The sequence below is a fragment of the Mirounga angustirostris genome, unplaced genomic scaffold (assembly GCF_029215605.1).
Source record: "Mirounga angustirostris isolate CCGP_5_RB_7025 unplaced genomic scaffold, mMirAng1.0.hap1 SCAF_6, whole genome shotgun sequence".
NCBI lineage: Eukaryota > Metazoa > Chordata > Mammalia > Carnivora > Phocidae > Mirounga > Mirounga angustirostris.
The window spans coordinates 148,612,576-148,630,390 of NW_026991714.1; the positions used below are offsets into that span (position 1 = coordinate 148,612,576).

General features: G+C 46.1%; 1 protein-coding gene across 7 annotated transcripts in view; it reads right to left on the reverse strand.

Annotated features, from left to right (window-relative positions):
• The window catches only part of ADAM12 (ADAM metallopeptidase domain 12), a 347,363-nt gene that overhangs the window by 32,954 nt on the left and 296,594 nt on the right, over positions 1–17,815 (reverse strand). For all 7 annotated transcript variants that reach the window (XM_064595438.1, XM_064595441.1, XM_064595440.1 and 4 more), the window contains 3 exons: positions 3,829–3,937; positions 3,523–3,721; positions 1,362–1,439 (listed from right to left, as the gene is read on the reverse strand). In XM_064595438.1, the coding sequence (XP_064451508.1) occupies positions 1,362–1,439; positions 3,523–3,721; positions 3,829–3,937 (386 nt within the window). The remainder of the gene's footprint in view (positions 1–1,361; positions 1,440–3,522; positions 3,722–3,828; positions 3,938–17,815) is intronic.

Here is a 17,815-nt window from a genome sequence, read left to right on the forward strand (position 1 = left end):
ATAACCTGTGACAAGTTGGAAAGTATATTCCCATAATGCTGAAGCCCACGCAGCATTGATTACCGAGTGGCATAAGCTGTGCCGAAGCTGAGCGTCTTGCCTGTTTCTCAGAGGCGTTGCGGCCGACATACCACCCGCCAGGCACCTGCCAGGGTTTGGCTCTGTGCGGCCCACACCGTTTGGCACGGTCTCCCAATGCAAACCGGAGTCATGCGCCCTTTGGCCTCTGGCAGCTGAGAGACTGCAGCCCCGCCACCCCTTTTGGAGGCACTGCTGGTGAGCCTGGTCTGACTCGGGGAAGGCCTGTGGTCAAGTGACTCGTCACCAAGTCACGGCAGCTGTTCTGCCTACCCAGACAATGTGGGCCTTTCCTCTCCAACACGTGGATGGGAGCCCAGGGATGCTGCAAAGTGAGGCGTCCAGGGTCCCCACCCCAGCATTCCCACTAACTGGTCATGTAACCTCGGACAGGAACTACCACCTCTTGGTCCTGGGCTCCTTCATAATAAGGCTGCACCGGATCATCTCTTTGGGCCATTAAAAAGAAATCTATGATCTAACAAAGACATAAGAAGATTTCATTTTATACTGACAGTCAGCTATACAAACCTGTCGAGAGATGCCATTGCAATCCTTCATGGTTACGGCGTAATAACCATTTTATTAAAACCCCCATAATTCTATGTTAGAATCATTGGCGAGTGTCTGTGAGTTTTAAAAATAGAATTCGGAGCATGATTACTGCAGAAAAGTTTCAGAAAAACAAATGAACCACCGGCATGGTTAATCAAGATTAATATGATTCCATTGGAAATAATTAAGTCCATCAGGAAAAATAAATTATGTTTTAAACAATTAGAGTCCTCTTCTCTCCTAAAAAAAATTCTCTGGACTAAAATAACAGGCTTCTTTAGTTGAAATGCATTGTATGTGATTTCAAGAACATGTGGTCAGTATGTTCTGTCTCCTTTGTTTTATATCCTTTTGGAAGGATTTCAGTTCAGACACATACTCTGAATCTTGGTTGAAAGAGGGACAGCTCTGTTTGAAACGTTAATGCAAAATCCTTTACGCAGGAAGGTTAGTTTTAAAATTACTTTGAAGATGACAAAGTCCCTTTGTAACAATCACAGGATGTTAATCTGAAAGATAATTACTGCACAATCTGTTTTTCTTTGTTAAATAAAAGTCACATTACTCATGCTATGTAAAGGTCAAAGAAAATTAGTGTCTTTAGAAGAAAACACTGAAGCAACTGCTAGATTTTTAAAAGTTATGGATTGCAGAATCCTTTACAAATGAATGATTTAGCGCTTAGCTTGATAGGGACTGGCTATAAAAAGGCAGTTCAGCCGGCTCACCCCTCTCTGATGGCATCGCATCACACATTCATGAACACCGAAGACGCTTATGTTTTGACACCGACGATTGAGGCAGATCTGCAGAAGGAGGAAAACAGTCAATTTCTCAGCCCCTTTCCAACCGCATGCACAGTCTCTATGATTTAAAAAGGGAAAGCAAAGAGAAGTTTGAAGAAGACGATCTTCTTTCAGCTCCTATGGATGCAGCACAATGATGGGCTCTCCATTTGACTCCGACCTGGATCCGGATGCCTGCCTCCAGATTTCAAGACTCAGGTCAATGTGACTCAAGTCACATGGTGCTTCATATGGTTTCAGTCAGTTATGAGATCACGATAACTGATTTTTGTTTAGAGCTTGCAACGAAACCTGTGAATTGCAGCATCTCCCCCCTGTCTGCCCACGGGCCCCCACCTGCCCTTTCCATTAAAAGATACAGGAGAGGAGAAATGCACCAGCCCTTAGCCTGGGGCCTGTGCAGAATCAAAGACTCCAAGAATCCAAGGCCCAAGAACCTTTTAAAGGAGATACCGAAATATGGGAACTTTTCCAAATTATCATCGATGACACACACCATTAACAGAAATGCTCAGCAGAGGAAAACACACAGTTCCCTTGTGTTTATCAGGTCTTTGAGGAGGAAGTAATTTGCTAAATGATACTGGGCTGGTTGTAAGAGTTTAGTCTCATTTTAAAGGTGCCTAATATACTCCCGACTCAAAGGATCAGGCCCTTTATCTCCCGTAAGATGTTACAAATGAGTGGAGTCAGAGGAAGAGAAGTCTAATTTTTAGATTGCAGAAGCATTTCTAATCGAGTGGAACCTTCCTATGGGAAGTTCACACTAGTGACACACTTTGAAAAAAGTGCCAGCTGCCCTTGCCCAGAACAACTCCCAGGGCTGCCGGGAATCTCGGCCAAGGGGACTGTCACATTCCAGCTGACAAAAGAAACGGAGGTTACAGAGAACACAGCAGGACCCCGGTCAGAATCCCAGCATATGGGTGCTGCTCTCCTCCCAACCCACGAGCAATGCCAAGGACGGCCTTCAAAGAACCCGTGGTCTGCAGGGATGGAGATCAAAGCACATTTAATCTTGCACACGGAGAAAAAAACTCATTGATAAATTGAGCCCTTGGAATTTCGGTGTTCAGATGCACCTGGTTCTGGCTTCTGGCTGTTCAGACTACAGCTTAAAAAATGAGTGTTATTCTAATGTCAAGGCCTGAAGAGAAGCTAACGTGTGTGGTTAAGGAGACCCCCGGAACGTATATCGTGTTTCACGTATCATCATCCCATTTTCTTTGGGATGAGGCACTTGCACCTCAGAGTATACGGGGGGACAGGGGTGACGGTACAGAATTCTTGCCCTGGGGACTCTGCTCAAGGAGGTGAATCTATCTTTCTATTCTACTCTGTAACCTCCATGTACGTGAGTGATTTCATAATCATTTTAATGGGGGGCGTCCTAAAAAAAAGCATGTGGGGGTTGATTAATCCTCTTTCCTAAAATGTTTTATTAACTTGCTTTCATTCAGCCTGATGAGAAAGTTTGGTGAGAAAAATCAACGTGGCAGAATGTTAAAAAAAAAAAACAACTCAGTTTCTTGTTTTTTCATTTTTGACTTTCTTTCTAAACCCCCAAATATCTCCGTCTACCTTTCCCGCTGGTCTCCAAAAGACCTCCCTTTGGCTTCAAGCTGATCCTCTCTCTTCCCCTCTCCTATTCTCTCTATGGGGGTCTCTGAAAATACATCTGACTTCCCGTTCTGCCCAGGTGAGAACAAGCTGTCACTGGGCCAAAAACCAAGGCCACATTTCCAAAAACAATATCATATGCTACTGTGTTTCCTTCCAAAGTAACTTCCTGGCTGGAAACACTCATGACACCCAGAGTGTAGAAATGACTTATTAACACTTAAAGGCTGAGAAACCAAGCTTGATTTCCCCAAATCTGCATCTCAATGGTCAGGCCAGGATCTAGGATTTATTAACTTTGCCTTCTAGGTGCAAAAGAACTGGATTCCAGAGACAAAGTTCTAGGAAGGAGTGGATTTAGGAAAACAAACAAACCTCCTAAGTCAGTTCTTGGACAGGACGTTTCTCAGCAGGCCCCCTTCCAGACTTACATTTATGATGCGAATGAACTTTTGGGTCTTACTTTTCCATCTGCACACTTGGTGCCAGCAAGCACAAGCCCGGGGTCTGGCAGGTCATCGCCCAAGTACACGTGGGTCCCGCGGCACAGAATTCGACCTCCTTCCTGCAGTGGGATATTCGTTTCTATGGAAACAGCATTGGTACCAATGACGGGCCTGCTGGCCCCTCCTTGACACTGGATTTTTCCGCATTTAGCATCTCTGGAAGGGCGAGAACAAACAGTCCCCAAAGAGGGCAAGTTTGGAACCGGCCCTGAGCCGCGTAGGAAGTTCAAAGTGATGGTGTGCTCAGGTTGTGGGTTCCATACCTCATCTCGCATTTGGCAAAGGAACTCTTAGAGTCTTTGCCACAGTTGCCATAAGGGTCACCTGCAGAGTTGACTCTCTCGAAGCAGATCCCGGGGGCAGGTTTAGCACCTGAAACAGAAGCAAAGCAGCACGTTTACCTCCTGCAAGTGTTTTTAGTATTTGCTGTTCAACAGCCCTGGGCTTGCAGGTTAAGGGGAGATGTGTTCGGTGTGCAGAGAAATCATGCCTGCATCTTGGCTGACTCCTGGTATGAGCTGACCAGTGGCAGCCTAGCAGCCTCTCCCGGCTTCGCTCACAGTAAAGCCTGCATTTCATAGCTCACTCTTCTCTAGGGCAGCTATCCGGGCCCAGGGTGTGTGCAGCCTCTCAGGAGATGTGGCCTGGCTGTGGGACCAGATCTGACCCAGCACAGAAAGGAGGTGGCTAGCTGGCCGCATGGACAGGGGAGCTTGCTTACTTTAAGAGCATCTCGCACCATTCTGGTGAGAAAGTGCAAGCTAGAGCAGGCTCCAAGGAATAATGATGACTATGTGGGGATGCAGAGAGAGAGAGACAGAGAGACAGAGAGAACAAACAAGCAACACAGAGATCTTACACAACATTTTCAGTCCTGTAAAGCTCCCTGTAAGAACAAACACTAGCTTCAGTTCGTGCCTATGTTGGCGAGGAGACCAGGGAGGCATAAACCCCAATATTCATTTTGCACAGAATGACAGTGCCCGGTAGAGAGGCACATGGGAGCCAGAGAGCTCAGGACACGGCCATTTTTAGCACATCTTTCGGCCAGGGAAAGAGCGAACGTGTGCTTTGGGGTTTGCACTGCCAAAGCTTTGGAGGGTTCTTGGATCCTATGCATAGTGGCACGTGTCGAAGATATGGGAAATGCAGGAAAATGGTCCATACTCTTCGGAATGAGCTGTGCCTTGTGGTGTGATCTTGGCCTACCTTCTTCCCTACACTGGCGTCCAGGTGGGTGCTCCTTCTGATATCACTTCCAGCTGCCAGGATGCCCACTCTCCAGAGCTCACTCTGTCCCTCGCCCTTCTCTGTACCCAACTCTGGGGAAGCTCCATTTGCTTTCCAAGGTGACAACTGACTTATCTAAGATACCAGTCTGACGATGGGCAAGGGAACAGAAGATGTTCTTATTTCTAAAAATGTCTCTTTCGTTAACCTGCACCTGATTCCTCTTTATCAGGCAGGAGCAGACATGAATAGCATCTCATTTAAAAAACAACAGACAAATCAAACCGAACAAAACCCTTGCAAGAATTGGGATGGGCAGTGTGTTCCGCCATTAACTTCTGCAGTGAGCTACCTGAGTCCTTAACCTCTCATTTTCCTATTCTAAGATTTTATTTATTTATTTGAGAGACAGAGAGAGAGAGCACAAGTGGGGGAGGAGCAAAGGGACAAGTAGACTCCCCGCTGAGCAGGGAGCCCGATGTGGGGCTCGATCCCAGGACCCTGGGATCATGACCTGAGCCGAAGGCAGACACCTAATGACTGAGCCACCCAGGGACCCTGCCCCCCCCCCCATTTGTTTGTTTAAAAGCTATATTGAGAGGTCTCTCCAAACTCATTTTTAAGGACATTACCACAACTGGACACAATTCTCGGTCATGGAAAAAGGTGAGGGTCTGGCTCCGCAGCATCAGACTCCCTTCCTGGCCCTCCAGATTCCCTTTTCTGTTTGCAGCATGATTACAGAACTGACACACGCAGCTTCTGACTACTACGGATCCATTTCTTCCATCTTATTCTTGTTCATCTACCCACTGGAGGCGGGAGGATGGCGAGGGTGAGTCTCAGTGTTGAGCCTGTACTTTGAACTTAAATCAGTCCTGTTTGATGGTACGTTGATCAAAATACCTGGATCTAATTGATCAGTTTTAGAAAAACTGGCATCTATGGAGAAAGGGGAACCCTCTTACACTGTTGGAGGGAATGCAAGCTGGTGCAGCCTCTCTGGAAAACAGCATGGAGGTTCCTCAAAAAGTTGAAAATAGAGCTACCCTACGACCCAGCAGTTACAGTACTGGGTATTTACCCCAAAGATACAAATGTAGTGATCCGAAGCTGTTTATAGCAGCAATGCCCACAATAGCCAAACTATGGAAAGAACCAAGATGTCCATCGACAGATGAATGTATAAAGAAGATGTGAGATACACACACACACACACACAATGCAATATTATGCAGCCATCAAAAAACCCAAAATCTTGCCATTTGCAACGACGTGGATGGAACTGGAGGGTATTATGCTGAGCGAAATAAGTCAATCAGAGAAAGACATGTATTATATGACCTCACTAATATGAGGAATTCTTAATCTTAAACTGAGGGTTGCTGGAGTGGTGGGGGTGGGAGGGATGGGGTGGCTGGGTGTTAGACATTGGGGAGGGTATGTGCTATGGTGAGCGCTGTGAATTGTGTAAGACTGATGAATCACAGACCTGTACCTCTGAAACAAATAATACATTATATGTTAAAAAAAAAAAAGTAGGAAGGGAAAAATGAAGGGGGGGATATTGGAGGGGGAGACGAGCCATGAGACACTATGGACTCTGAGAAACAAACTGAGGGTTCTAGAGGGGAGGGGGCGGGGGGATGGATTAGCCTGGTGATGGGTATTAAAGAGGGCATGTATTGAATGGAGCACAGGGTGTTATATGCAAACAATGAATCGGAACCCTACATCAAAAAACATTTTTTAATTAATTTAAAAAAATAAAAAAAGATCAGCAAGCCTTAAAAAAAAAAACCTGGCATCTAGAATATCAACAACTCAATGGTTGTTTGTGTATTCGCATGGACTCCATGTACTTATTACTTGCCTGTCTGGCCTTTTCTCTGCTTCTTTCTTTCTTTCCTTCCTTCCTTCCTTCCACCCATCCATCCACCCATCCATCCATCCTCCCATCATGTTGTAGACTTCAATCACACACAGATTTATCTTGCACTTCCTATCTGCCAGGCATTGGGGGCATAATGGTTGGTCACTGTGGACAAAACCTCCTGCTTGCTTTAAAGTTGCAAGGAAAAACAAAAAGCAAGCAAATGAGTATATTTCTCTCAAGTCCAGGGGTGGGGAATGTTATGAAGGAATCGACAGAGTAGGAGGGTCCAGGGAGCTATTGTGCTAAGCAGGCTGGTCAGGAAAGAACTCTTAGAGGAGGGACCAGGAGCTGAATTCCACCACTCAATCCTACTAGGGATCCTAAGAGGTAGGTCTCATTATCCCATTTTATGGACAAGAAAACTAGAACCTAAGAGGTTAAATATGTGGCTTAAAGCCAGATATCAGGACTACCTGAGGGTAGAGCTCAGCCTGTCCCCTCTGGTGCTCTGAGGTGTATCGAGGCCCCACCTGTGCTGGGTCCTGCACGGGCCTTGGGGACAGAGAGCAGAAGACCCAACTTGCATCCGCCCCCCCCATTGCTGAGTGGGAAGCCAGGCAGGTGCGCATAGGTAACAGGGCAAGAGCCATGATATTTACTCGCATGCTGCCCAAGTGATCCTGGATTTAGGAGATACGGGATAGGAGTTCCTTCATTCCCTCTTTCCCTGCCTCAGAAGGATAAAGGAGCTCCCGCAGTTTCTGGGGGATGCTAAGCTCCTGGGACTGGGGAGGCAGAGTTGCTCTCACTCTGCCATTGATGCTGGCTGATGCTACAGAGGTTCTGTCACGCTTCCGGGAAATGTGGCCACTTAGAAAAAAACCACCTTGCTGCAATTCGAATGTATTCATTGATAAATTTGTTTCCTCATAGGTAAAAAAAAAAAAAAAAAAAAAAAAAAAAAGAGATAAAAGAGATTTTATATACGTGTGTGTGTGTGTGTGGGGGGGGGGTAGAGATTTCCGAGCTTGCAAATAGCTGGAAGGTAGGATTGGAGGAGGGTTGGACTGGGGCATGCAAAGGGTAAGACCAGGAGGAAGGAAGAGGGAAAGAGATGGGTCGCCACAGCAATTTAAAACAAAGGGGGCAAGTTTGATGTATGAATACCACAGAAAGTGGCTAAAACATGGCAGGAAATCAAGCAAAGGAGTACAAACAGTGTTTAAGCAAGTATAAAACATTTTAGAAGAGAAAACCAACACTAGGTCACTGCTTGGGAATCTGGACCTGGAACTTGGGCAAAACTGGGTCTTCTAGGGCAGGGGGCCTTGGGATTTTAATGCCCCAAATGCTAATGGGCTGCATGGCTTAGAAAACCAGGTGAATGTGTGGTGTAGGGACTATGAAATCCTTAGAGGCTACAGAAGAGTATTAGTGGTTCCTGATAACTGTGAAGTGCTGTGCATGCCCAAGTAGAAGGCCACCACACTCTTAAGGAGAGTTGCCATTTTCCCACAGAGAAAATGGCCCAGAAATGTTGATAGCCAATTTAAACATGTGAATTTTTGGCAACATGGATGACAGAGTCCATAGTCTTACAACACAGTGTCAATTAACTTGATGAGAAATATTGAAAAGTCCCATTTTAATGAAGAAATACTACTTTTTCTTTTACTCTCCTATATTGTGAAACAATGCCACTCAGCATCTTTACATTTCTCTTTGGTCTCAAGGTCTGGTCAACTGATCTTTGACAAGGTGCCAAGAAAGCCCGATGGGGAAAGGATAATCTCTTTAATAAATGGTGCTGGGAAAACTGGATATGCACATGCAAAAAAATAAACTGGACCCTTATCTTCTACTGCTGCAGAAATGAAGTAAAAAATGGAGTAACGACTTAAATGTAAGACTTAAAACTTATAGTTTCAAGAAAACATAGGGGAAAACCTCCTTGACATTGGTCTTGGCAAAGATTTCTTGGACATGACACCAAAAACATAGGCAACAAAAGCAAAGATAGACAAGTGGGACTACACTGAACCAAAAAGCTTCCTTATGGTAAAGGAAAAATAATCAACAAAATGAAAGGCAACCTACAGAATGGGAGGAAATATTTGTAAACCATCTATTTGACAAAGGGTTAATACACAAAATACACAGGGAACTCCTACAACTCAACAGCAAAGAAAATCCCAAATAACCAGATTAAAGAATGGGTAAAGGAACTAAATACACAGTCTTCCAAGAAGACATACAAATGGCCAACAGTTATACAAAAAGATGCTCAACATCACTGATGATCAGAGAGATGCAAATCAAAAGCACAAAGAGATATCACGTCATACCAGTTCGAATGGCTAGTATAAAAAAAAGCAAAAGACAACAAATATGGGCAAGGGTGTTGAGAAAAGGAAGGATTTGTACCCTTGAACCATACATTGTGGGGATGCAAACTGAGACGACCTTTGCAGAAAACAGTCCGGAAATCCCTCAAAAAATTAAAAATAGAACTACCATATATCAGTAGTCCCACCTCTAGGTATATATCCCAAAGAGCTGAAATCAGGATCTGGAAGAGATATCTAAATTCCCATGTTCACTGCAACATTATTCACAATGCCCAAGACATGGAGCCAAACTGTGTCCATTGACGGGTGAATAGATAAAGAAAATGTAGTATATGCACAAAGCTGAAGGTTATTCAGCCTTAAAAAAGAAGGAAATCTTGCCATTTGAGACAACATGGATAAACCTGGATGACATTACACTAAATGAAACAAGTCAGACACAGAAAGACAAATACTGCACAATCTCACTTATATGTAGAATCTGAAAAAGTCAAACTGATAAAAGCAGAGAATAGAATGGTGGTTGCTAGGGGCTGGGGGAAGGGGGAGCTTTGGGGAGGCATTAGTCAAAGAGTACAAAGTTTCAGTTATACAAAGTAAGTCCTAGAAATCTACTGTACAACAGAGTCTATAGTTAATACTGTATTATATACTTAAAATTTTGCCAAGAGGGTAGATCTTATGTTAAATGTTCTCTCTCTCTCTCTCTCTCTCTCTCACACACACACACACACACAAATAAATGAAGAGGTTAAGAGGAAGAGTCTTTTGGAGATGATGTATATGTTTATGGCATCGATCATGGTGACAGCTTCTTGGATGTATACTTATCTCCAAACTCATCAAGGTGTATACATTAAATACTCACAGCTTCTTGTATGTCAATCATACTTCAGTAAAGTGGTTAAAAAGTCTGTTTTCCATAGCACATCCTCTGTACTTCTAGCTCATTTGGATGCTGACCTTTTTAATCTGTTGTGATGTTGTCACTGGAAATCTTATTTTTAGTACAAGTACCCATTCCTCCAACAGTGAGTCTTTTGCTTTTGCTTTTTTTCTATTTGCTCAGCAGGTGTATATTCATGATCTCTATAACCTAATCATTCATCCTGTTGCTTGTCAAAGTGATCTTTTAAAAGCTCTTTTACCAGAATAAAAAAAAGTGGAGGCATGAAGTCACACTCCAGGCATAATTAAACAGGTGATAAATGTCCTTGTCTTTTCTTAAACCCAATTTTGTCAGTCAACCTCAACGAACCTCCTAAATAGCACTGATAGATGCTCATGAGGTCCAATGTGCCTTTCTGGCTAGACTGTGAGAGTCAAAAGATATGACTGAGAGATTAAGAGGTCGGTAGTGAACCATTCTTTCTGGTGGATAGTTTTTCGGGGGTTTCCATGCTTTTGTATCTGGGCATGTACGAGATCTAAGGAAAACATTGAATGTTTATCAAATTTCAATTGCTTGTGGAAGGCTCCTCCCCTTTGGTCTCTATAATCAGCCATGCTGCAGAGTTGGAAGAGCAAGAGTTTGGGACTGAGAATAACACAGGCTGATCTGATGTCGACCCTACATACCAAGGGACCCTGGTAAAGTGATATATGCTCTAGAGACTCTGTTCCCTCATTTGTAAAATGGGGACAAGGCCATCCCTTGACCCAAAGGTGCTGTGAGACTTCGTGAATCCCTAACACGTAGCAGTCTCTCAGTAAACCTGAATTATAATAAGGACAGCCATCAATCATGAGGAAGAGGAGGTCTGGCTCCTGGGCATTAAGAATGGGAGGACGCGTGAGGGAGAAGAGAGCTCCTTGTGTCTGGCCGTGTTTACAACACTTACCATATTTATAACAGTTCACAATCACGTCCATAAGGGCTTTACATCTGTCTCCTTCACAGATGATTGTCCCCAGTGCCTAGCACATCATACGAAACCAGTGAAGAGTGCTGAATGGCTGGATAAGTAATTGCTGAACCCACCTTGGGACACGAGGGGGAAGAGAACTCCTTTTCTGAAACCCTGGGAGGTTTTGAGTCCTTTTTATACTCCCGGGACAAAGGTCACCTTCCCTATAATTTCTTTCCTCACCCTTAAACAAACCAGCACACACACTTGAAATGGATGAGCATATTTTAGGTCACCAACATGCCATCTGTTGAGTCTCCCCACTATTAGGTATTGTGCTGGGTCCAGCATGCAGGATCTTTAATCCTTCTAACCACCCTGTAAAGTCTACATATCCCATTTCACAGATTTAAACACCACTGCTCAGTGTTCTAGCAACTTGTTGAAGATGTTAATGTTGAGTAAGTGGTAAAGCTGGACTTGATTAATGGACCTAAGCTGAAGTCCATGATCTTTCTATTCAGCTGCAGTCTTGTGCTGCCTCCCTCTTGGAAACCACCTAATTGGCAACAGACTCCTGTCCCTGCTGGTCCTTTCTCTCCAGAACCACCACTCAACTCCTGTAAGTCACCTGTTCTTGGGCATGGCTCTATCTCCACCAAATCTTTTTCAGAGGATAACTTGACAGGCTGCCATACTGGCCACCCCGTGCTTATTTCTCAGGTAATGGTAATGAACTGAACTGGGTGACATGCCCTTGAGTCTGAACACACTCAGTGGGGGTCTTCCTCCAAGAGGGGGGCAATAGAGAGAGGCAGTAAACATTTTTATGCCTCTCTGTTGAATCTTCACTGACTCAGGAAAAGAAATGAAAAGCCCCAAATATAATAACTTGAAAACTTCTGTGGGCAGAAGTCAGTCCATAATGAAGCAAAGCTGGGTAGGGGTTGACCAGTAAAATTTACTCCACTCTGGTAGGAATCTGCCCAGTGGTTTGAACAATGCAGCTTTCTAAAGGTTAACTTTCTGTCTCCCCCAGGAAACCAATAACCGTCTGTACACAAGGCTTTTATTCATTTCAGTTCTCACCCAAAATTCGAGGGTGGGAGCAAGAAATGCCACGTCACATGGATGTAGTTGCAGGATGTGTCATCCGTGGGACATGGTGATGACCCGGCTTGCTATATCATGGCAAAAAACCCTTACATTTGGACAAAAAAATAGGTCATGCTTTCATCAGCTACGTAAACTTGGGGATGCGATAGATCGCTTTCTCTCTGTGAAGTCGAAGACCAGAATGCATACTCAATCCCTGTCACGTGCGGTCTTCATTTACCTGAAGAATCCATGGAAAGCACACTATTATGTGCAATTCACCATCAACCTTGGTGGATAAGATCTTTTGCCTTCTCCATCCTCAGGCACTTGGGGACTGACAACTTTCATCAATGCGCAGAAATGGTTGTTTTAATGTGGGTGGGGGGGATGGTGAATGGCAGCAGGTGCGAGGAGGATGGGGCAGAACCCTGTTTCCAATGCTTGTTCTCATCCCGCTGGGCTTGCCTTTCCTACCCTAGAGTCTCCATGTTGGGATGAGAAATCTTGGAGCAAAAAACATGGATGTTTAAAGGCCCAGGTTTAAAATGAACAGAACTGATTTTAGAAGTATATAAGCAGTTGAAGACTTGATTCAGATCACAACATGCCCTGTTGCTGCCCCACCTCCAATTTCAGGCTGGAGGACAGAGCCATGCAAGGTTCTGGGCCACATCTTGGGGCCAGCATGCTTGCAGCTAGAGGTTGGGCACTGCTGGGCACCAGCCCTCCCAGCACAACCCATTGCACTCTGGCCAGACCTCTCCTGCGGGGTCATCTCTCTCACAGGAGAGCTGTGCAGCAGGAGGGGCTTCCTCGCCAGAGGGCTAAAATATGCCACAGGTCATAGATTGGGTCAATGATGGATACATAACAAAAGCCAGCTAAAATAGCATTTTCCTTGGAACCTGACTCCTGGAGCCAGTTGGCTGAAGGTCCTGGGCTGCTGTGTTGCTTGACGTTGCAGACTACGTCCTTCAGGGCCGTCCTCCATCACCACCATCCCGTGAGGCTGGGGTCCACCCTCCTTCTCTCATCCATACTGTACGGGCTGTCCCCTCCTTGTATTTACCACACTGGCTTTTTTTTTTTTTTTTGCCTCTTGTGATGTCCCAAGGCTCTTGCCTCCCTGTAAAAACCCAGTGGACAGGGGTGGTGCCTCAAGCCTGCACAGAGCAGGTGTGTGCCAAGAATGAATGAGTGAAGAGCCGCGGGGAACGCAGCTTGGGGAAGGCACGTCATGTCTCAACTGCCCTCCCCAGAGGAAGTCAATTGCGATTTCTGTAGAACAAAACATCTTGGGTAAATGAATGCTGTCTCCTGGCTCATCTGTCCCGTGGCTCTGGATTTTCACTTACTCATTTAAATCAAAGGAAGTATTAGCATGCAGTCCGATGAGGGAAGAAGATATAAGGTCATCAGGAGACAGAGTTTTACAAATACAGGTAAAGTAAGAAACCGTACGGGCAGGACAACCAGAAAGGGAGCTCGACGCTGACCCTGGGAGCAGAGACCGCTCTTGCATTCAAAGAACACATCATTAAGGAAGGAGAGTAGGAGCCACGAAGCCCAGAGACAAGTCCTGAGCATCTGGGCTCAGGCCAGTTCTGACAGCGGAGCAGGGCCCAGCCAAGTGTTTCACAGGGCTTTCTCTTAGAGACAGAATGGTCAATAATTTCAGAAGTGTAAATGACTTCTACCCACTGGGAAGAGGTTACGAAGGCACAGAGATTTGGGTTCAAAGTTGCCACACTTGAAAACGTCTGTCTTCACGTTTTCACGAAAAGATTTCATGTCTGTCTCTTGGAAAAAATGACAACAGTGTTCTTTTCGCTACGATAGCTATCAACTCACAGCCTTTGAATCCTTACTAACAGAACACTTAGATGTTTTGCCATTATCCAAAGATAAAATTTAGCCTTTCAGAGGGAATTCTGACATCCCACTGTATTTTACAATTACCCAGAAAGTGATGGGTTTTAATTACTAGTTTTATCTTCAGAGGGATAAAACTTATATTTGTAATTGTAGTTTGCAAGTTCCAATGTCATTATGTCTTTTGAAAGAGAGATGATGACATCTTGCATTAAGCCCACAATTTACTTGATCTAATCTTTTCCTTAAAATGACTCTATTATGCAAAGGCACTTCTCACATTTGGGCGGATGGGCTCCTCCCTCCCTGTCACTAACTATCCCGCCCCCGCTGCTCATACCCATAGACAAAGGCCCTCTTTCGAACGACTGAAGGCTGTCCGGTTGTCCTCGTATTTCTCCCTCTCTCTACTCCAAACTGACCTTTGCGTTCAGTGGAAAATGGAGCCCAAATGGACAAGTTTTATCACTTCCTTCTCACGCAGTGGGACCAAAGGGAGACTCTCCTGCCTCTAGACGATAGGACTCTGGCAAAAGTATCTTCTCTTCCCATCACGCGTCACCAGAGTTGTAGATGATTAGTAAATGTACTGCCCCAGGTGTATCATAATAATGCAAACTCATTTAAACCAGCCTTGCAGATAAACACTGAATATTTACCAGCCCATAAAAATTGTCTGGCCAGCTCACACTGCATAAATCAAGTGACACTATTTTCTGGTGAGTGATAAAATAGATAACACTAACATATTTCAGGACTTCCCTGATGCAAATTGTTTGTGGCTCTAGACATGTAGTTATCCGTAAGATTAATTTCCAAGTAACGCTTTCAGCAACCATGGTTCAGATAAACAACGTTGGCAAAAGTAAATTTTCTGCCTGAAGAAAAATATCCAGCTGTATTTCAGAAGGAATAAAGGTCATATCACATGGACAGAAAATCATTGTGGCTATTAAGATGAAACTGGACTAAGGGAGCTAAGCACAAGTATACAGTTTGAACTGCAGATAACATTTCTGTGCCTGATAGCAACCTACAAAGCCTTGAGAGACAATTTGTGGAAGAAGAATTGGGGGCCAGGGGAGGGAAGAATTTAAACTCCTCGCCAACAAGAACATTATCAACACTAATTAGGAAAAGAAACAAATGAATGAAAACCCCAAAAGGTATTCTAAAAGGGTATTACTTTGCTAGCGAGGAGTTGGTTGCAGGCATATGTTTTGAATTTTCTATCATTCTATTTGTAGAAAGATTTGGAAGCAGGATTATTTTATTGAAATACAACGCCGGATTGAGAAAAGTCTATTTCAAAGGGGAATAGTTAGCTGGAAGGAGGGCTTTATCCGGCCAGCATTTGGGCAGCCAGGTCTGGAGACTGATGGACATCCTGAGCATAACTGGATGCTTCCGGATGACTTGATGGTTCGGTCGGGTCACTGGGGTGCGTGTGGTGTAGGCCAACAGAGCAGGAGCCCGATGACCCTGGAGCTCTGAGTCACTGAGCACTGAGCCTCAGAGGGGAACGAAAGCGACCCTTCAGCAGATGTGGTCCAGAGCCCAGAGCATTAGCTAACCATGGGGAAATGAAATATGGCAAATGTATTCCTGACAATAAATTTTCCCTCTCTGAATCATGGAAAGCTAATTTAAACCAAGCACCATAACACAGCATTAGAATGCTCTCAGCCCGGTGCCTCTCGCTGGCCAGGATCCTGGCTGTGGAAGTCATCCCGGCCCCCGGGATCGTGAGGGTCACATCCTGACTCTACTCCAGGTCCAGGGGAGAGCACAGAGGGACTGTGGGAAGTAGGTTGCTCTGGCAGAATCAGGGCTCTTGAGTCAGCATCTTACAATAGCTGGACGCCGATGATTATTTAATGAATGAGAGAATGGAGTGACAAATGAGGATCTCTGCTCTCCAGGTCACGGTTCAAGCTCTGGACAAGATGAACTGCCTGCAGTTCCCTGGAATGCCCCCCCGCCCCCAGTGTTTCTCTGCACCTTGACCCCTGCTATTCCGTGTGCGGGAAATACTCTTCTCCTCCCACCCCTGCTAAACGACGTCTCCAGGGCCACCTCATCTAGGACGCCTTCCGGGTTGGCTCCACACCTCACTCCAGGCTGAGCCCTCTCTCTTCCGTGCCCAGCCACATCCCAGCACTCACTACAGCCCCAGGACGTGAGCATCTTGCTCACCAGTCGGTGAGCTTCCTGTGAGCTCAGGCTTATCTTCTTTCTAGGGTTCAGACTTACTAAGTGCCACACACCTAGCACGTGACAGCACGTGATATATGACACACGACAGGCCGGCCATAGGCTGTGTTCGAGGACAGCAGTATACCCCGGAGGTAGGCGTATTACAATCCCCGTTTTACAGATGAGGCCCGAGGTTGGGTGGTCTGTTGAAGGCCCCCTCATCAGTAAGTGGTCTGTTCAATGCCTGTGGTAGGCAGAAAAAGGGCCCCCCAAAGAGGCCCACGTCCTAATCCTCGGAACCTGTGAATATGTCACCTCACATGGCAAAAGGGACTTTGAAGATGTGATTAAGTTAAGGAGTTGGGGAGGATCGATTCTCCTGAATGGTCTGGGTAGGTGCAATAGGATCACAGGGCCCTTATAAAAGGGGGACAGGAGGGTCAGACACAGAGAAGAAGATGGGACAATAGAAGGAAAAGCCAGAGAGGGAGAGAGATTGGCAGATGCGTGCTGCTGGCCTTGAAGATGGGGATGGGGGGGGCGGTGGTGAGTCCAGGAATGCAGGTGCCTCGGGAGGCTGGAAGAGGCACAGAAATGTCCTCTCCCCTAGAGCCTGTGAAAGTAACGCTGCCCTGCCAACATCATTTTAGGACTTCCAACCCGCAGAACCGTAAGATGACAAACTGGTGTCATCATAAGCCACTACGTCTGTGGGGATTTGTTAGCAGCCCCAGGAAACTCGTACAGTGCCCTTGACCTAGACAGCAGGGCAGCTGCTCAGACATGGAAGGAAAGGAGCATACTGCATTCACAGAGGAGGTGGGCAAAGGCCCTTCTGAGGAGGTGTGGAGGGCCGCGGCTGGCTCTGCCCTCCCCACCCCGAGGAAGTCTGCACGGCAATCAGAAGGACCGAGAAAGGATTGGCTGAAGGGCACTGAGCCCTGGGAAGTCACGAGCCTGAGGTGGGTCCCCCCAAGCTTGTCCCTTCCAGGAACTCTGAGCACCCCTGATGCCAGGGAGGCTTAGTCTGCGGGCCGTGACCCTCTCACAGCAAACGTACCACGGCCCGGGCAAAAGCCTCCTCAGTCCTCAGGGGGAGGGCCGGAAGAGAAGAGGCAGGCTGGGGGCTCCAGAGCACTGGCCTTCCTCAGCAGGGGCACCGGCCCCCAGGCAGTCAGGCCTCCAGCCTCGCTGTCAGCCACCGGGATGCAGGTAGCTTCCTACTGCTCTTACTTTGGAAAAGCTCAGAGCGTGAGTCGGGTTGTCAGTTTGCCTGCCTGTTTGGCGTGCGCACTCTCTCCGGTCAGGCAGCTTGAGAAGGACTCATCTGATGAGATAATACACACCAGCCTTGGTCACCAAGAATCTGAGGCCTGCGGCCAGCTGAGTCACACAGTGGTGGTGGCTCAGAGAGAGCCGTGGAGTCCATCTGACCTCACTTTGGAGATGGGGCCAGACGCTGTAATATAGCAGGGCACCCAAGAGCACATTTTTCTCCAAAAGCTCCAAGTGCTGTGTGTGCTCTGGCCACAGAATGCTTTTTTGGAAGGGAACATTAGAACAGCCCCTGTAACTCAAGAAGGGGGAGATTACTGAGTCCGGAGAAAGGCTGGGAAGGAATGGCCACTCGGGATGCTTTAGGCCACAAGGATTTGGCCTGCAGCAACAGCCACTGTCCCAAAGTGACCTCACTGGGCTAAAAGGCGTCTGAAGTCACGAAACCATCAGAGCCCATCCGACCACCTGACACGTGTACAGTGAATGCCTTCTTTGTGCTTGTCAT